The 21,234-nt window shown below is 42.7% G+C and overlaps 1 protein-coding gene across 41 annotated transcripts in view; it reads right to left on the reverse strand.

The window, feature by feature from the left end:
• Positions 1 to 21,234, reverse strand: part of MAP2 (microtubule associated protein 2) — a 217,623-nt gene that overhangs the window by 35,539 nt on the left and 160,850 nt on the right. For 17 of the 41 annotated variants that reach the window (XM_061344295.1, XM_061344303.1, XM_061344440.1 and 14 more), the window contains 3 exons: positions 13,400 to 13,513; positions 11,156 to 11,233; positions 1,502 to 1,756 (listed from right to left, as the gene is read on the reverse strand). In XM_061344295.1, the coding sequence (XP_061200279.1) occupies positions 1,502 to 1,756; positions 11,156 to 11,233; positions 13,400 to 13,513 (447 nt within the window). The remainder of the gene's footprint in view (positions 1 to 1,501; positions 1,757 to 11,155; positions 11,234 to 13,399; positions 13,514 to 21,234) is intronic. The other 24 variants (XM_061344553.1, XM_061344564.1, XM_061344502.1 and 21 more) reach the window with 5 other exon arrangements.

Genomic DNA, 21,234 nt, shown 5'->3' on the forward strand with positions numbered 1-21,234 from the left:
TCATTGATAGCTTGTTCTTTTTTAATGTCTTACGGAAAATAATGATTTCCATCCTACAGAAATCTTCCTATCATGGAAAATATGAAGCGAGACACTGCAAAATTTGGCAGAACTTTCTGCAGTGATCTGTAAAAAAAGTTTTATGAGTGCTTTTCCAAAGCTTGTTACAGCAAGCGTTGGGCTGACTCTGAATCTCTTTGTCTCTGATTTCAAGTCTGCAGAGTTACCTTTTTGCTTTGATGAATCAGAATTTTTTAGATCAGTTAATACCAAAGCACTGGACATTCTTTAAATATTTCCATACATTAACATTTAATCAAAATGGCAACTGCCATTTGAAACTCTACAGGTAGAAAAAACAGATGTCTGCAACTACAGTAATTTTGCTCCTATATACTTTTACATTTGGTACATTCGACAGTCCTATGAAGCACAAAAATATGGCCAGTGAGCCCATATCAGTCTTGTTTCACAGGAATTAAATAGCTAGATACTGACTTTCTTTATGTATCCTACTGTTCCTCTTACTGTAGTGCTAATGAACAATACCAATGACATCAAAACATAGTCTCACTGTCAAGAGAATTTAATATTCTTTAGCTGGGCCAGCCAGAACACCAGCCTCCCAAATGCAGCATTTCTTAGCCAGGTAGTGAATGGGTACATTACTTCTCCACACAGTGTGTCTTTACACTCTGTTGTGCTGGCTGCAGAGAAGTACCATTAAAAAGTAGTTCAGTTCTTATGTACTGAAATATGACTTTGGTAAATATTTTGCTGAGTGAGCAGATCAGAACTTCACCCTATGACCCCAAGCTACTGAATTGCTTCACTATGAAGGCAAACATCCCAGTGGAAGTGATGGAGGTTTTGCCAAAGAAGGCCATTCCAGCAGGGTTAAAAATTTGTGATAAAACACAAGAAAATCAGAGTTCTGGCAATGACTGAGGAGAGGAAGGGTAGGCTGTGATAAATGGCAAGGATATGACATAAAAAGCAATAGCTTTAGGGAAGCTAAACCAGAATGCACTGAAGCACACACACAAAACCCCCAAACCAAATAAAAAACCTGCAGACTGCAAACAAAAACATTTCTAGAGTTTAAGCATCTTTATGTCATAATCAAAGTCAATAAATCTACTTTTTGAAAGAAAAGCAGATGAATCTCTGCACCAAAAAGAAAAAAAATGTACATAGATTAGCAATGTGACTGGCAAACACATCTGAGATGGGGGAAAAAGGCTTAGGCAGAGGAATCAGCTTAGCTGCAAAGCACACTTTGTCATGGCAAAGTAAAAAATCAGGAATCAGCCGCAGTGGTGGGAAACCATGTTGTCATACAACACCTATGCAATCATATTATCTGCTACACACTCTTCAAGCATAATAACAAGAGCAGTCATAAATGGGAAGAACAGGAAATGAAGCAGCCTTGGAAAGCACTGGAGAAAGCTGAAGGATTCACCGGCAGCAAACACATGCAAACCTAAGGAGGACACACCTTCCTCAGCCGAGGAAGGGGATGTGTCTTTTAGTTTTTCCGCCACAACGGTTACACTCTCCCTGCTGGATGCCACACTTGGCACTTTGTCTTCATGACACACTTTGGCCTCCAAACCAGAATCCGACTGACCCTCACAGAGGCCTTTTTTCTGGTCCGAAGGCTCAGTGGGCCCATGCTCTTTCCCCAGTTGCTTCTCTGGAAGAGCAGCAGGTTTCGCTTCCACAGCCATCAGACTCTTTACTGGTTCTTCTTCTTGGGGATGGAAAAAGGAGGCGACATCAACACCAACAGTAAACACCAAGCACACAGCTTAACAGGACTGCTTTTACATAACACTTTCAGCTCTGAATATTTTGGATGCAAGTGTGTCAAAGGACAGCTAGTATCCAGCCGTTTTAGTCATTGTGGAACTGAATTTTCCTTAAGGTGAAAGCCAAACCAGAAACCTGTCTCCCCCACAGAAACATGATTATGCTGCAAGATGAGAGCTGAAAGTGTTTTACAGGTATACCTCTCCCAGAGATGACTGGGGGTCGAATAGTCATTGCAAATGGAGATGGTATTGAATGATGGATGGCTCTGAGAACACTAACGCATCAATGATCTCAAAGTACACTGGTATTTTTCTGCTAAATGCTCTGTTCAGTCCAGTACAAGACATTCAACTGAGGTGGAGGAAGGTATGAGGCATTAATTTCTTTCAACTGACCTTGGCAACACAGATTGCTAAATGCCAGCTAGTTGATCTACCACATGAATCCTGCATTTGGTAAAACATTAAGCCACTTCCATAGGCTTAATAAGCCCTGTGCATAACTGATAGCTAATGGTTTCACAAGAATTCAGCCCAGAGTCCTACACTGAGCAGGTTTATAAACATTTACACCCCTAGCCTGCCTGACATCTGAGCTATGTGTGTGAAAAATCAGTTTTAACACCAGGACTCCTCATTTCCCTTCCTGTTTCCCCACCAGCCCCTAGGCTCCTTGTCACCAGTTAAATCAAAGAAACCCACAAGCTACTTGTTCATCTGAATTTATGGTAGTATCAACAACAGTCTTTACTCATGCCATGTCAGAAGAACAATTAGAAAAGTCTCCATTCTGGACTGTACTCCTGCCATTGCTTCTCAGACAGAATACTAGTGTGCTCTGTAAGTGTCCCTTCCAATAAGAATTCAGGATTCAGTGTGAAAACTTTGATTCAGCAGCATACGTAAGCAGCTGATCAGGAGCCATGCTGTAGTCAACCTGATGACTTCTTTGGGTTAAATGCATGTCTTACGATTAAGGGCTTTATTGAATCGGACTTAAAACAAAGTGGCTTCAAAGCTGGCAGTGGCTGTATCCAGCCTCTTGGCATTGAAGTAAAACCTCTTTGCTAAGGCTTGATTTTTCTCCTGAGACTGGGCTGACAAAGAACACACCGTTAACTATCCACTTCAGTTATGGCCTTTAAAAACTGACTTAGGGAACATAAACACTGAGGCTGAGAAAATATTACTATGTAAAGTACAACATATTATTAACAACATATAAAAATGTAATTAAGGTTAGATGCTATATCTTAAATGAAGACAGAAGATTCAGAATCAGATCTAGACTGTTACAGGGATATTGATGCATGGGCAGATTACAGACGCAGCCTGGCAGAACAGGGGATGTCCAACTACAAGAGCCCTGACTTGAATAACTTGCTTTACTTTTTCTGATTTTATCAAGTTTTGTATGTGCATCCCTTTCAGTTAAACAATCTTAAGGAAAGCCTCTCATTTTACTCTGAGCGATTTAATCTGTACACCTCCATTTCCTGATACACTTCACACAATGTGCCATGATTAAAACTAATTACTCACCACAGCAGAAAATTATCCCAGTCTTAACCAAGGAATCCTAGAGACTGACTTTGTACAGAAGACTCTTTAATGCCAAACAGGCTGCTAGCTTACAGGCAGCAAGTGAGGAGGGCTGTTTCATAATGCCCATCTTTTCACTGATGATCCAGCTTATTTCCTAGTTTTTTTTCTCTATTCCTCACAGGTGTTCTGAGACTTTCCACTTTCACCAGAGATAGATGCATATGACTGAAAAGGAAGCTGATCAAGAGCTAACCAATCCAAGAGTATCCCAAGTACAGCTATAGGCATCCAGCCACTTTTTGCTGCCTCCCCTAGCTTCAGGCAGACATGCTGACATTAACAATCTTCAATCATTAGCATTGATCTCTTTCTGGCTCTGTTACAGTACCAAGCTATATTATCCTGTTAACTCTGAACAAATCTGGTTTCGATGAAATGACCCAGTGAGCAACTTCAGGTATACATCTCCACTTTCCTAAGACACAAACCTCTTAAGGATTCAGTATTGGTTTTAACTTCAAAATTGAGTTAGTCAAATGCTGCAAGATGAAATGTGATCTATTTTGCCTTGAAGATATCAGCAGTCTTGTAAGTCACCAAAATACATTCTCCCTTGATTTCTCAAAAGCCATTTCATTTTTATGTAACCCCCCCAGATAAAATAAGACTTACTGATGTGCTCAGGCCATAGAAAAAGGGGGTACAGAAACAGTGAATTATTTTTTTCCCCTCGTTTCCAGTCAGCTGACACAGTGTTAACTGGATGTATCCACAAAAACAAGTGGAAACCAAACATGACCCAATACTGCCTGAAGTTACCTGTGTATACTGGGATAAAGTTGGCTTCTTTTGCCTACTGGAGAAGTAAAGACCTTCCACTGCTATCTTTGGTGTAGATATGGGGCTTTTTCCCCAGGGTTAACAACCAACTCACCTCCAGTAACAATCTTTTGCCTGTTTTGCAGTAATTCTCTGGCACAAAGAACATATTAGCTTACACTTCTTTCATTTAGCTGCTCCTTTCATTGTTCACACTTCAGCTTCACTTTGACATGGAGACTCTGGAGGGGCATCGTTTCCATGTGAGGAGAAGGTACAACCAGGATTCCCTCCCCAGAATGCAGCAATCACAGGCTATAATGTGATATATGGGATGGATGGCAGGTGGGTAGAGGGGAGGAGGAACAAAATGGGACCATGCTCATTTCACCTTCATCATGGCCCAACAAGACCTCTGTGCTCTTCACTGTGGCACTGGGACATGTGCTAAAGCCAGGCCACTCTGAGCTGAACAAAGAGTATTCATAGTACTCCTCATCTGAATTGCAGGGCTCATCATTGGGTAGAGACACTGAAATGGAGGGGGCCAGGTGTTTACCCCACTCCCTGCTGGCAGCAGGCCCGCAGCCTGGGCAGTGGTGCAGCAGTCCCACCTTATCCTCTGCCCCTTCATCTATAAACAGACACACAGACAAACACTGCAGGACAGACAAAGAAAAGACAAGACAGGATGTACACATGCAGTAGCAACACCAGCCACTGTGTCATCCTGTCAGGTGGATGAAATCAGCCAGGCTACAGGTTAAGGCAGGACTGAGGAATGAGGTTGCTGTGCATTTTAACACAGGGGTCATGTATACACAGGAGCCTTTCCTATAGTGATTGCGGATGGACGTGGGAAACCAACCCTCGGAACAAGTGAATTTCAAAATTATATATTCACTGTTTAGAGGAACACATACTGTATGCAAACCACATCTTACAACTTGCATTCCCACTCACAGGTACTATACACTTAACTGACTGTATTAAAAACCTCTGAAGTATACAAGGGACTGTAAGGATAGCACAATGGGGAAATGGATTTAAACTGGCAGAGAGGAGATTGAGATGAGCTCTTAGGCAGAAGTTCTTCCCTATGGGGGTGGTAAGGCCCTGGCACAGGGTGCCCAAAGAAGCTGTGGCTGCCCCATCCCTGACAGTGTTCAAGGCCAGGCTGGACAGAGGCTTGGAGCAACCTGCTCTAGGTGCCCCTGCCCATGGCAGGGGGTTGGAACTGGATGAGCTCTAAGGTCCCTTCCAACCCAAACCAGTCTGAGATTCTATGGTTCTACCCCAACACAGTTGTACCCTTCATAGTCATAAGGTAAAAGTACTTGAAAGTGTAAATGTCCCTTAATGAAAACACGAATTACCTTCCACTTTGCTTAATGGTGGTTTTGTTTCCCATTGCATCTATTTCAAAATTCATCACTTTCTTCTTTTCCCTATAAATTGGTAACATTTAAAGAACTAAAAAAACCCCTTCCCCATATAGCTTTTTTCCCAATGAAGACCACATAAAGCTGCTCACAACAATCTCTGTTAGTCCTACATTTTACGCTGTCATGTCCTGTTTCTGTGGGTGAACTAGCTCCCACCTCAGTGCTTGCCAATGCTTTTGAACGACAGCTTTATTCACCCATCGCTACAGCATTGCAGATAATCACATAAGCATCTCAGGACCACACTAGCTACGGACAGCTGCAGGGAGGGGGAACTTGGGCAGGTTTTTGCTAGACAAAGGAAAATAATAATGCCCAATAAACATGGTTGGCCTGTTACCTGATCCATCACTACCTGAAGGTGAGACTTTAGAGCCCTCTCACCATGTATAAAGCAATGAAAACCTAAACATCTAGTGTTAAAGAAAATACATTGAAGCCCATTCTGTGTGTATGACAAGTAGCAGTTTGATGAACACTACTCTCATAGGGTGCCTTTAGCAGCTGCAGCTACCCCTTTGGATTTCCTACTAGCTTCAAGAAAAAGTCTCTGCCCAGTGTCTGCGGCTTTTCTCCAGGCTTAACAACTTAAAATTTTCCCCAGAGCCTCCAAAACTTTCCTGTAAGATCCAAAACACTGATTCAGGAAGCAAGGCTTTAACACAGGCAACTAACAGGTATTAACCAGATCTCAGTGTGTGAAAACAAGTTGGCTCATGAATGCTGCTGTAACTACCATTACCCAAGTCTTGGAAAACAATTTTTATCCAAACCAATTCAATCTATAAGAGCTCTAAGTTTCTTCCTGGCAAATAACAATAAGTTTTAAGTTTCTTTCTACAGCACATGCTTAAACCACAACACACAGCATGACAAGACACATCCATGTCTTTAAAAAAAACCACCCTCTGCTTTCTACAGCAATATGGCAACAAATGTCCTGTAGTGTAATGACATGTATTTTGCTGGGGAAAAGAATGTCACGGTATCAACCCATCCAGGCTTGATCACCCACAAAAAAAGGAAGGAAAATTATAAATTGATGGCAATACCAGTAGCTCAAATATGTATCACAGTGCTGCAAAAGAAAGATTATCCATGTTTAAGATTCCAGCTGGCCAGGACTGAAGGTATGCTATGTGCACCCATGCACAGACAAAAATACCACCCATGCAACTTAGCTTAAGAGAATCGTCCTCACTATTTCTTTGAGGGCACAAAAAATGCCTGAAGCACTGATAGTTTAGTTGCTTTGTGCTTGCAATGGAATTCAAACCCTGATTGAGGGGTTTATGCATGCTTAAAAGAGGCAGCTGTGGAAAGAGAAGCCAGCAACCTGCTACTGCCAAGAAGGAAGCTCTGCAGAGCACTTCAGTAGGAAAAGCTGTACCTGACCTTCTCACCTTTCCCTAGTGCTTAAGAGCCAGCAGCAAAGCTACAGGGAAGCATCTTGACCCACTTGCAATGCAGAACATGTGGATTTCTCCACCACAGAAGCTTCTGCAAAATTCAGTGACAGATTTGAGAGGCTTGCAGTTTGCAAAAGGCTAGTCACAGGGAGTGAGGACACATCGCAGTGTGAGAGACCAGGAATCAACTCCCTCCTAAACCCGAGAAGATTCAAAACAACTGCTTCTTTGCAGGGTGCTCTCACTGTAGTCCATGTGTTACTGTGGGCAAGAGTGGAAGGCACTTGCCACCCCTTCTGCTGGAACTGGCATATTGTGGAGAAAAGAACAGGAGATTGATAATGTCAGAAGCAGAACACAGAGAACCAGGATGTGCAAAAGGGAAGGTTCTCCTTCCAGCTGTGGGTCATATTTATCCAAGTGCCATTCAGAAGTAAAATGCAACAACAAGAGTGACTTCTCTATACTGACACAAACAAGGCTGAAAATTCCTTTTTATTGGCGTTGCATGGTTTGTAGGCAAGAAAATACAGGCCCTGCCCCTGCTCCTGAAAATGACAGGAACTGACAACAGTAAAAATGCTTATACATATTATTGTGATGATCCAAAAAATCATTAGAAGTGCAAAGTCTAGTATTGCTTGGGGCTGTTATGTCTGTGGCTGTTACAGATTTACATTGATCTTTTATCACTTTTAGCAAAGATATTTTTAAAAATCACTGCAGATCATTTCATCAACAGGATAATGATGTCTTAAAATGAGGATATGCTTTTATTTCAGCAACAAGAGAAATCCTTTCTTTATTATTTTAGTCCCTCTTAATAGTTCCTTTTCATCCTGAAGCATGGGAAAAATCCCCAATGTATTCTGAAGTTCAAGATTAAAATCACTTCTCACAAAGGCTAATTCTGCTTTAGCTTCCAGGTATCTTTTGAAAATGGCTTTCAAGAAACAATATCCACTGTAAATAGATCCATTTTTTATAGGACACTTTGTTCCTTTCAGTTTGCAAAATATTCTTACTTGGTATATAAAGCCTAATATGGAACGCCCATTTCAGAATGGAAGACAGTCCATCAAAGGCATCCTTCTAGCTTGCAACATTAAGAAACATTCCTATGTGAAGATGGTGTTGACCATTGTCGAAAGGCACAAAGCACAAAATAAATGCCAAGCTGGCAAGGGAATTACATCAGGTGCCAGGGAAAATTGCATTTCCCGAGCACAATTATGGTACCGTTGTTGAAATAAATGGAATCATTTCAATAAGACAAATTAGTTATCTTACCTTCTGCAGCAGGCAAAAGAGGCAGGCTCATTTGAATGTTTTTCTGCAGCCGAAGGAAAGAAACCTACATCCACCGACTCCTTTCTCTCCTGAAATACACTTGACCCACAAACCTCCCTGTCTTTACTACCCTTTTTTTTCCCTTTTAATTTGTGTTTGCTGCATGGCTGGCCACATCCACCTTTGTCATGTCTACAACAGTGATTTCCTTCCTACTCTGACTGAAGGAAGTCTCTTTCATATTCAAAGCAATGCAACACACACTGACAAGTGCATTAGGAAAACGTTCTAAGAGAAGGGGGGAAAAGGAGCTCTGAGATAAACACACACACCAAGTGCTCACCTTTTTTTGTTCAACAACTCTAGAATTGGGTTAAATTAATGAATTGTACTCTACCAAACAAAAAGACAGACAATGTAAAGGTGCATGAGGATGGAGAGCCAGATGGTATAGGGAACTGATGGTTTAAACAAGTACAGTAAAAATGGGTCAAACCCTACTGAGGCAAACTCTTCTGACTGGGAGCTTTGCCTGAATAAAAATGACAGGTCTGGCTCACTCAAGTCAGCAAAAGATCAAGTTGCCCACAGAAAATAAGGACTACATCTTCTAACACAGAGCAGAACACAAGATTTCTACTACCATTAACTACACTGAATTGACAACACTGATATTTTGGGAGAAAGCAACATAATGTACTCATGGTGAAATTATTTCTATTAAGTTCCTTCTGTTCATCAACCAACTCTACTGTGAGTTCCAGTTTCAGAGCTGGACATAAACAAAAAGCTTCCAGCAGAGTGCATTAATGACTCAGCACACCATTTCTAACCATAGTCCCCTTACAAACCTACAATTTTAGGATTTATAAAGGCAATCCGCTCTGCAAACTGAAGAGCTGAATCAAAATCCTGTCATGGAAAAGTCTCTTTTGACTAACATTAAAGGAAATTACGTGAATGTTTTTAAATACTGTGGTATTGTGTAAATCATCTCCCAAACACTGACCTTTCAGTTCTTGCACTGCGGGGTAGCTAAGGAAGTGCTATTATATTAACTCAATTCTACATGCAAGGAAAGATAGAATCAACGATGCTAAGTGACTTGCTGAGTCATATGCACAGCTGGGAACAGCACAGTCCAGTAGTTCATAATAACCTCGAGCTGTATACTACTTTGCCACCTTCTAGGGTTAATACAACTAGCAAAATGGTTTCCAGTTGCTTAGGGGGCAATCTACAACTTCCAGTCAATTAATCAATATGAGTACTTTATAAAATCCTGAAATAGTGCTAATAACAGTGCAAATAGAAAGAGTCTGCGAAGCTCATCCTCAGCTACAGGTAATGGAAGAACCTTGACACTGGCCTGAAGCAGAAGAACAAGTCCTATATTGTGATCTGAAAAATCAAACGGCACATGCTGACCTAGTCAAGTGAATTATATATTTAAAAATAATGGTGAAACTCTGGTAACAATTTAAAAGCCTTTACTAATGCCCCACTTGCTTCCTTTTCAGTTAGTAGTTTTGATTGCCAGTACCTTGGGGTGATGAGTCCAGGATGTCTTGTACTGTTTTCTTAAACACACAATGGGCAGATAGGCTTTGTAAAAAAAAACCCAACCAACCAAACCAATCAATGAATAAAGTCTTTAGACTGGTTACTAACCACATCCAGCAGGGATTTCCAGATTTCCAGTACAGTGGACTGACAAATGTTGTTAACACAGCCTGTAATTGCATTATCTCACAAATGACTGCAGGATGGAACCTGCCTAATTTGCAGTGTCCTGACAAACTGGGAGTCAGACTCTGTTAGCACATGAAAGAGCAACCATCCACTTGCAACATGTATAGAGGCTCTGTGTTAAAACACCAACGAAGTTCGTGCAAGCAGATGATAAGAAATTATTTTCATGCACGTACATAATAAACAAAACAGAAAAAAAAGCTAAAAAAAAATCAGAGAAGGAAATAAATGGAAACATTAAACTGCTGTTGACATGGCAGAGTTCATCTGATGGCTCCTTGGAGATTCTGAACCCAAATCCTTCCCTCTTACCCACATGATACAGCTCAGCTTTAACATATTGCTGTCTCCTTGCCCCAATGGCCTTGATGCAGCAATCTGCTCCTGAACAAACCACTCACGCACATGCTGACCACTGTGACAAGTTCACTGGGATTTAGGCCTCTGTTTAACCCAATGCTTAAGTTCTTCACTAGAGGGGATTTTAGCAGGAGAAGATTCAGTGACCATGGGCTAATGAAACTGAACATTTGTTGGGCAGAGCTGAGTAGAAAAATGTTTTGGGAAACTAGAATTTGACTCCTGCACTCTGTGTACAGAACCCCCAATACACATAGGCATTGAAGCACGAATTATGGATTGAAGACAAAAGACATGATCCAACTCTGAATCTCCTTGCTTTCCATGTGTTAAGATTGCAAAAACAAACCTAAAAAAAAAGCAACCAAACAAATCCTAAGAAAAGAAGGGTGACCCACACTGAATCACCTTTCTGGTGACCACACTGGGACAGCACACATCTTGACTCATATTGCATATAACAGATAAAAAGGTGAGCATCATCACCTTTTTTTCTTTAATATGGATGTGCTTAACATGTCCTGTCATTTACCTCTGTGTCTACCTCCATCCATGCATTGCAGCTGGTTTGCAGGCGGGGAGTTACTGCTGGAGAATGCCTTATCTTTTCACATGAAGGTGCTGAAAATATCTCCATTTTTTGATTCCCCCATCCTTTAGATTCATGTCTCATCCCTCTGCTGACAACTGTGCACTGCAACATCTAGGAGACCCTTACCTTCTTCCAGAGCTCCAGTCTTTTCGGAAGCTGGCGATGGAGGTGGGGAAGGAGGCAGGTTGGCTGACTCCTCGACTGCTGGAAACCAAACAGTGAAAATGAGATACAGCAATTAATTCCAGGGAGACTGATGCTTGACACAAGCCAGCCTGTTCTGCCCAGCTGAGAGAATTACTCAATGGAGACTTGTGCCTAGCGGATTTTCAAATAGACCTTTTCAGAATACATGGATTATTAAAGTTACAATGAAAGGATTATATTTTTTTTTTTCAAATGGTATGAATGCTTTTCAAAATGATGGCCACAGAATACGATACAAAAATCAAGTACAAAATAATTTTTTTAAATTAGTACTGCCATTTAGAAAACCTTCAGTAACCCAAGGCAACAACAATAAAGCATCTGAGCCTAAGAGATTTTATAAACTCTGTCTGACTATCAGAACCTGGCATCCCATCTCTTCAGTTTACCTGCAGTACATGAACAAAAACATTCTACAAGCCTTTTTTTTTCCTCTTTGCCTTCTGCTGAGTTCAATGTTAATCACAGAATACATGCAAAGACTGCTTGTCTACAGACAAGAGACATCAGCACAGGGAACTTGTGTCAGGCATGACATAATAGTGATTCAGCTGAGCTAGGCACAGGGAAATCTTAAATGTACTCAGATTGGGTTTTAGACTCATTCCCCATCATGAGACTAGATGCTGAAAACAAATGATGTTTTTTCAATTGTTTCAATTCAAGTACAATTAAATCCTCAATAAATTGCTTCTCAACTGAACCTAGCATAGCCTCTGCATCTGATTTCATACCAGCCACTTTGAGGATTTGTTTCTGTTTGAAACCAGTTCCACTACTGGGGCTTAATCAATGCTTTTTAAACAAAAAACAAACCAAACAACCAAAAGTGACAAATCTGTTTTAACAGATCTGTCTTATAAACAGCATCTCTCAACAGGCAGTTCTCACTCAGTCTGAGATTTAGGACTTCTTCCCAGGTGTAGAAAGACCAGTTTCAAAGCCCCAGCAGAATTTGCCAGGCCTCCCTATTGATTTCAGTGTGGTTTGGAAGTGACACTTATGTGACTTGTCCTTAAGACGTGCTGTCCAGGGACAGAGTATTTGTATCTTCATCACAATGCAATCCTACCTGCACTTATTTAAGAGTCGCTGACCACAGGAACACCAACAGTTGCTAACTGAAGACATGCTTCTCACAGTATTTTTAAATCTAAACAGATGGAACTGAATATCCATTGTACCTCACCCAGGCCCCACTCAAGCAATCTGTGCTTACATGTGTATGAAGTGCTTTGCAGAAATCTGGTTTTCAAGTAAAACTGTGTCTCTGTAAAGACTGGAATTACCAAGCAACACACCTCCCTGCTGCAGTTCAGAATTAGTTCAGTGAAGTAAGAGACCCTGGGAACCAAATATCCAATGACTATTCTAGATTACTCATTGACTTTAATTCACTCCCAGGCAGGATCCATCCACTGTACCAAACAGACTGCCTGTGGAGAAAATACCACAAGGCATTATTTTGATTCAATCACAACATACGTGCACTCAGCAGAACTTATTCTGGGGCAGGCTTGCAAGACTCACGAAGACCTGACCTACCTCAGGATGGAGCACGGCCTTTCTCTGGCCTTTGGTGTATATGTTTTGATATACTGTGGAAGTTTTCTGTCAGGGAGGAAGCACTGTAAGTACAAATGGCAGCATACTTACTTTTTCAGTCTATCCATCCAAACATCCATCCTTGTATTTGAGAAAGACATTTCACAAAGGAGCCAGCAGAAGGATGGGGGCACACCATTGACCAGTGCAATGGTACCATTCCCAGCCCAAATCACTGGAATTTGCTTCTACCATATATAACTCCCTCCCCCACAATCTCCCTTCACCCTGCCCAGCTCCAGGTGCTGCTGGGTCCCAACAAACGTGATGACCAAACCACTACCACCAGCTCCATTCACAGCTCTGCCCCTCAGAAGTCAGAAACCAGATGGACAACTGCTGTTAGAGCAAAGAGTGAATGAGACAGTCACAAGGGCATGAAGAATTGAGGCAACAAGGATACCACTATCATTATGTGGTTCCAGCAATTATCTAGCAGTGCTGCAGTTTACCCATGACCATAACCTATGGGTAGGTTCTGTAACTCTTTGTTTAATATACATACGTAGAACATTTGCAGACACGAGGATACTTTGAACATCCTTTGTCTCCTTTTACCTAAAGGTAGTGGTCCAGGCTGGTCTTTGTGCTGGGCTTCTTTTTCCTGTTCTCCTTTCAGGACTGCTACAGCTTCAGCTGTTACCACTTGTACTATCCTCGCAGACACTTCCTCTGTGGCAGTAGCAAAGTCAGAAAAAAAAACGAAGGAAAATATTGTCATGAGAACAATGTTTTAAAATTATAAAGATTAGCTTAAACAAAAAAATGGAGACTGCCTTAAGCCATTTTTAAAAGGTAATCTTTTTTTCTGACATATAAGCAAATCATTAAAAATGAAATAGAAGGACCAGGTATTCCAAAGACCTCAGTGGAAAATGCTGAGTATTTGTAAAAAACCAGAACTTCAGCTTTTACAGTAACATCCACAGAGCATCATTAAAAGTTCTTTCTGTTAGGGACAATGTGCAGCAACTGCAAAGTTTTAAGATGACCATTTATTAAATGTCTAGAATTGTTTTTGCAGGTATTGTTTTGCAGAAAAGGGTGAAATGGCCAGCTGAGTAATGGGATTTCTTGACATTTAATACACGGAGTTAGCCACATTCTTATATGTACTTCAGATGATATTTTCTCCCCATCAGTACACAGTTAGTATGAATTGAAGGCACTTCCCCAACAGGTATCTATGCAGATGAGGGACTTGGGGAAAAAAAGGGTCAAATAACATTTCTGTATGATTCAAATGTGTACTTTGTCCACCTCATCCCTTTTAAGACTGCAACACAAAGCTTTATTTAAATAGTGGGTCTCAATATCATGCAGAGAGATTGCGGAGGATAACAACAGTTTGGTGGGAAGGGCTCTCAGGCCCTGGTCTCTGCATGCTTGACCCAGGTGCCACAGGACTCGTGCTTTGCTCTTCCCCTCTGCCCTCAATGTGTGGCATGCCCCACAGGGGCTGAGTAACCAGATGCTATGCTCTGGTGGGCAGAGGATGGAGATGGGACCACTCTGGAGTTAATACTTCCAAACTGAGAAATGGTATCTCAACTCTAGACCCACTCAAAGGTGCAGTGAAATGTCATTAGGTACACTGTCGTATCTGGAAGTCACTGGAGGTTTCAGTTCAGGCACCTTTGATTTAGCAAATCAGGGACTTAAGGGTTGGTCCAACAGAACCATCTACAAAAGAATTCAGAGAAAACGGGTTTTGTTTTCTTACCTGTGCATTAGCCCACTCTCCCTTAGTCATTAATCAACATATTCCTCCCTCTCACAGCCAGATTCAGTGGAAATAACCTGTTATTTCTGGGTGCTAGCTGGCAGTTGTTTCACGTGCAGGGTGTTGGGAACCGGCACAGTGCTGAGCTCTGGGGAAGGCAACAGGCTGCCCAGCTGGGCACACACCTCAGAACAGAGCTAGGACTGGAGCACTCTTGCACCCCTCATATGGAGACAGAGGGTTCTAATGGCAGACAGCAACACTCCCTGCTCCTGCAGAGGAGACACTCACCAAGCCCCCATCAATCATCATCCTGAGGGCACAAATAAAAGCTCTCTGCTCACCCATTACTGCATCCTTCAGGCAAGGACCAGCTGGGAAGGGAAGTATATTTAAATCAGTGCCCTACATGTAACCTTACAGCAACCACCCTAATAGGGGATGCTGCCTATTAGATTTGTAGCAATGATTTCTTCTCATAATTAGTACAGGATTCCTTTGTACTTTCAATGTAAAGTTACTTCTCTTCATTTGTCATTTAGAAAAGCTGATTTTTTTCCTCCCCAAAAGCAGAGCTGTGTGTTATTTGCTTTCAGAATGTTTGTCTAAAACCAAAATGATAGGTTAATCTTTCTTTTGCACAAACGGTGTAATGAGATGTTTAAAAAACTCATCCACTGGCAAAGAACTGTCATAACTCTTGGTATTTATATCTTACAATTCACTTCCCTCCTGACTGGTCTCCAGGAAGGCAGGTACTGCAATAGTGTTACAGGCTGTAGCCAATAGTAAGAGTAGATGGATGAATATGTCAGAATAACTACCAAGGAACGGCAACAACAAAAAGCTGATTTAAAAACCTGCTAGCCCAAGAATCCCAAGAATAACAAGAATAACTTGCTCAGGATAAATGCAGACTAGAAAGCTGAAGACGCTGCTTTCCTGCTGTCAGGGGTGTGAAGTTCTGACAGTCTTCCACATTGCAGGAAACAACTGGTTTTGAGATGAAACTCAATACATTTACAAAAGGGGCTATATATGACATAGAAACCTGTATTAGCAGGAGACTGTGAATGGCAGCTGTAGTTCTCTGTCCCTCTATTCAACAACATGCCTCTAGTATGAGGTGAAACTCCACTTTGTGCTTAAGTAGATCAAATTGGGCACCATAACCCCATAAATCAAGTCATGCTGTAGCTAGTCCTATGGACCAAAGAACAGGGATATTGATTCAAAGCCCATCAATCTTCCCAGCTGCTGTTCACAGGCCTGCACCTCGTTTTGGGGCAGATGGTGGCTTGTCACACCAGCCCATGCAGCTGGCATGCTGCGGCACCTTGAACAGGTGAGACACGGGGTAGGACACAAACTGCTCTTCCATAAACCATACTTTGATACTTGCTATATCCCTGTTCACATTCTGCTGTCAGAAGGAATGAGTATTGCCCAGACAGCTTGGATGAGCACAGAGCTTCAGAGGACCATAGCGCCAGCAGACCCCTTGCCAACTGCCACCAACACTCGATGCCTGAAGGATGTGACATGGGATTCAAACTTCCATTAATCTACTGATCACAGCACTACTGACAAAAGTAACATCATCCAGTCCGTACTGTTAGCTCAGATGAACAGATCAAGACTCAATCAGGAAGACAGAAGAATCAACTTGGTAAGCTTATTTTCACAGGAAAAATTTAAGAAAAGGCTTCAATTAATTTTTCAGATATAGAACATGCAAATCCATACCAGATTTAGTACCCTGGAGCATCTCCAAAGGAAACCCACTCAGTCACCTGTTCACCATCACCCGAGCTACTGCAAGCCACCCCCCTCCCCCAGCAAGGTAAAACAACTCCCTACTAAAACTGGCCTCCTCTGTTACAGAATATATACTTGTGCACATCCAGCCTGGTGCCCTGGTGCAAAGGGACTCTTCCAAGGCTGGGAGACGGTTCAGACCCTCTCAGCTCCCTTCCTGATATAATTTGCTTGGGACAAAGATTATGTTCCACAGGGAGATATGGGTGGGGGTGAAAGGTTGCCTTACGAAAAATGGAAATTTCGATTTTAGGCTATGCAAAACAAGTAAATAAAAATACAAATGGCCTCTGGGGTTTGGGTGTCTTTTTGGTTTCCTGGGGTTTCTCCCTGGATTTTTTTTTCTTTATTTTAATCAAGAAAGGTTCACTTCTGAACACTCTTTTGATGGATATTTTGGGTGACACAGGAGGCACAGGCAGCTCGCCAGAAGAGGAGTGCTTTTGCTATACATGACTGCTGCAAAAGGGCAGACATTTTTGTACTAATGGACACTATAAATAGCAGATCCAACGGGTAAGTCAAATCCTCACAGGGCAGCTATTGAGACTTTTCACAGTTTCCTTATGGTTCAGTTAAAGTTCAAGGAAGCCTAATGATAAAGAACAAAAAAAGAAAAAGCAGAGTTAGCCAGCCTGGATACCAGGCAAATTCTTCATGGCCTAAATGCTCTGGATTCAGTAGATAGTTTTGCTTGTAGAGATCTATTTTCTCTCTCTTTAAGCAGGTAGGCATTCTCTGACTGTACTTTGTGCCACAAAAATGGCACTAACAAATGAGAAACAACATCAAATACACGTTTCTTAAAGGCAACAGGATCTTGGCTTTCCATAAGACAATGTAGAATGATAATGTGGTTATCCTTTGCATTTTGCAGTGAGTAAAATGCTGCTCTTTTTTTACCAAGATGTCAACTGCTCATGATATAGGACACACGCTGAGTGTCCCAGTTTGATTTTAGGGAATGAAGTACCCGAAAGTACAGGTGGCCTTCAAATATGATGTCCATAAGGAGAAGAGATATTGTGAAGGATCTTCAGCAGGAGCTTTCAAAAGCCCCTGACCCAGAAGCAAGCTAAACCGAGAGGCCTGGAGATCACACGCAGGGACAGTGATTCTGCTGCTCCCTTAAAGGTTCTCTCTTCAAACCAAGCTCTGACAGGGCTCTCAGGTCAAGTCTGCCCAGTTGCTATGGATGCCATGGCTGCTGTGTGGCAGAAACAGAGGACTGCGGCCTTCCTGAGGGCAGTCCCCTGTCCTGGCCACTATGCTAATTTAAACCAAAGTTAAAACACCAATGAGGAAGCACTCTCTGCTTCTTGTTTTGCAAGTCAGCCTAATTCTCCTACAAATCCCAGCCTGCAGCATATAAAATCAGGGCATCAGGAATCTCCCTGCCCCACAAGTAACTCAGAGACGTAAACCCTTTCAGAGCACTGGGATGCACAGGGGATGCTGAACTAGCTGCTGATTATATGGGGAGCCACAGCCTTTCCTCCCTGTTTGGTTTAGAAGGCTTGGTACCCCCAAAAGTTGCTGCCTTCCTCATAAGCACACGCACAAGGGCACAATAGCTGCCCAATCCCCAGTCCAGCTCTGGCACTGGTCTGAACTGCAGCAGGCATGATCCAGACACCCGATCACCCACACAGTCTCAACTGGGGACTGTTCAACCAAAGCATGGCTACAGCAGAGGCAAGGATCTGGGATCAGATCCTAAGCAAGGCCCAGATGTGATTGCAAATCCCTCCTTTTTTTTTTTTTTTGATGCTGCTGCAGTTTTCAGTGGACTGCAGATATCTCCACTGGCAACTGAGTCCATTACCTACAGTACTTTAATTTCACATGAAGCCTTCCCAGTCCATTAAGTTTTCTAACAGGCAGGTTTACCCACCCCAGAGACAGATGTACAGATGGTGGCAAAAGGTATCTATCTGAGCTTTCACCAAATATTTCTAGAAAATTGTTAGAAATAATTGGCAACTATAAAGGCAAGAGCAAAAATTAGATCTGTGACACATCTCTGCAGTCATGCGTGGTGTCTACTTCTTTTGCGCCCTTTCAAATGGTTTTCCTTCAGCCTTGGGCACTTTTTCTCTCCCAACCTTCCATGACCTCAGGCTCAATCCATTGAGGTGAACCTGCTCAGGCTCAGATATTTGCCTCTGATAACTTCTGTCCAGCAGCACCTTTTATCTTCTTCCCTCTCTCCCCACCCCTCTACGCAACACTTGTACTATTATTCTGAGGATTGTTTTTGACAGGAAAGGCGTCCTGTGGGCAGCACCCACAGCATCTTCCCGCCTGACAGGGACGTGACCCAGCACTGCCGCCAGAGGAACAGGCTGGTACAGGTCGCCCTGGGGAACAGACGGCTCATCACCTCGCACGACAGTGTCAGTCATGGCTCAGGCTGGAGTTGCCCCGGTCAGACAGAGTGTGTCCTCAGTTCTTCTCCTTCCCTGCCTGTAGCTGCCTGTGTTCCATTACTACCATTCAGCCAGTTCACTTGGGTCACCTATACTATTACTTCTTCCCACTTGCAAACCCATTTCGCAGCAACAGGGAAAGCTCCTCCTGAAAAGAAAAAGCATTTCACATCCCCACAATTTCACCAGGACACTCTTCTCAGACCGGGGCAGCATCATCCCTCGCTCCTCCTATCAACCACTCTACCTGGTACCACTACAATGGCGGCAGATCTTCCATTTGCTGCAGCCATGGAAGATGCCATCTGGTCTCTGCAGAGCAGAACTTGTTTAAGGCATAAACAAAGTTTACAGTGCACAGCATAACAAACGCTCCAGAAGAAAACCGAAGGAAAAGGTTGATAGGAAGAAGAGACAGAGAAGAAGAGACTAAAAAATCCGTCAAAACATCACACGCATTCACAGCATCACCTCAGACATCTATCACGAAAAGCGAGCTTGGTTAAAGCAAACAGTAATTAATGCTCCTGGAGCACTGACACTGAAACAGGGATAAAGAAAGATGCAAACAGATGGAAAGGATCAAATAATATGTTTCATTAATTTTGCTGCATTTTAGGGAAGAAACAGAGGCAGGGCACAGAAAAAGGCTTAGCTACATGTGTGCTTGCAGAACTGGGAAAACAAAGCAATTTCAGTCAAAATGCGCCTGTCAAAGTCCTCCGTGGGGTGCAGAGCAGTTTCCAAGGTAACCAGCGCTAATTGTTGTCACAGTGGAATCCAGTCAACAGCAAAAGCACACAGCAACCTGCACTGCTTAGTGAGGCAACACACCCAAATACAGTCCTGCACAAAGGAAAGAAACAAAGCAGCTACTTGCGATCTTTGCCAATTTGAAAAGCAAACAAGACCTATAGATTCCCCCCCCCCCACCAAGCACCTCCAAGGGCAGCAGGACTCCAAACCCAACAGCTATTCCATTTGTTCAGAGGCATTAGCCAGACAGGTACTGAAGTCATGCTCAGCTGTCCTGGAAGTGGGTGGATGACTCTTGTTGTAGTGAACACTGATGAAATGCTGGGGAAAAAAGACCTGGGCTTCATCCAGTGACACTTCTAATGGAAGTACCAAAGACACATCTTGGACTTTATTGCTAGGATCACGGCAACTCTAAATACTGCCTTTTGCACTCAGATTAAAAGAGAAATTCACAGCAGCAATCAAAGCAGTATGAATAAGTTACATAAAACCCAAATAATGCCAACAGATTAGTGCTTGCAGTTGAAGAAAAGCAGTAACACAGCTTTATAGAATTCAAATATTTGCTCTCAAATGGCTTTCGTGAGTGTAAACATTTTGTTGTAAGCAGGTCCTTGATCTGGATGCTGGCAACATCAACAGTAATTGGCAGGGGGTATGAAAGCAAATAATGGGAACATCAGCTTTTAAATTAAATGAAACCACAACACAACTGACAACTATCATTTCCCTAATAAACTCACTGACTTTAAGCTACTGTAGCATCAACGAGGATAGTGACAGATTAATTTAATCACCAGGATTTACCAGCTAACCAAACGAACAGGTCAGAAAAGGCTTGTGTTTGGGAAAAGAGCTTTGATGGTTTGATGCATTGAACCCCACAGGTATGAACATTCAGACTACCTCTGGGGAAAGATGCATTGCAGTAACTGAGAAGAGCATGTAGACGGGAGCTACAGCTGGATACCTGACAGCAGCCCCTGGTGAGCCCCCAGCAGACAGCTTACACCTCTGTGTTTTGGGGTACTTCAGGTATTCAACAGCCCCTCCTACCTCCTCCTTAAACTCTGGATCACCATTATCCAGCCCCTTAACATATCTGCTTTACGGCAGCATAAAACTGGCACACAACTGGTGTCCTGGCTGCAGCTGAGCTGTGTCTCACCAGCTGTGCTCTAGTAGTACAAAGCAGAGGCTGGTAGGTGCCTTTCCTTGCTTCTCTGCAGCACTCGGGGAAGCAGCAGCTCTGCCTGCCTGTCCTTGAACAGCCTGCACATGTTCTGCTCTGCCTGTACTCCAGCTCTGCTGCCCTGCCTGCATTTTCCTGATCACCTTCTTCAGTGAGAGAACTGAACAGGTAAGTCCAAATCTCCAGGCATACAAAGTGGCAAAATCTAGGGGGACTCATGCTAAGAGACAGGAGCAATTCTGGAAGCTGGAGTGAGCCCCCTGATCCAGCTCCCAGAGCACATTCATCAGACAGAGGCCTCTGCCATGCTGTCTGGCAGCTGTAAAACAAACAACCAAGGGATCAGTCCCCTCCCTTGAAATATGAAAGTCTGTTAAAAAGGAGTCATACAAATGTCAGTACAATAAAGCAATGCTTTAAAAATGAGTCCTCATTACTGCAAATACTTGCTCCCTGTGCAACCCCTGAGTCG

This window comes from Neopsephotus bourkii, unplaced genomic scaffold (assembly GCF_033783945.1).
Source record: "Neopsephotus bourkii isolate Nb327-2 ecotype Australia unplaced genomic scaffold, CSIRO-AGI_Nbou_v1 NB_31, whole genome shotgun sequence".
In the NCBI taxonomy this organism is placed as follows: domain Eukaryota; kingdom Metazoa; phylum Chordata; class Aves; order Psittaciformes; family Psittacidae; genus Neopsephotus; species Neopsephotus bourkii.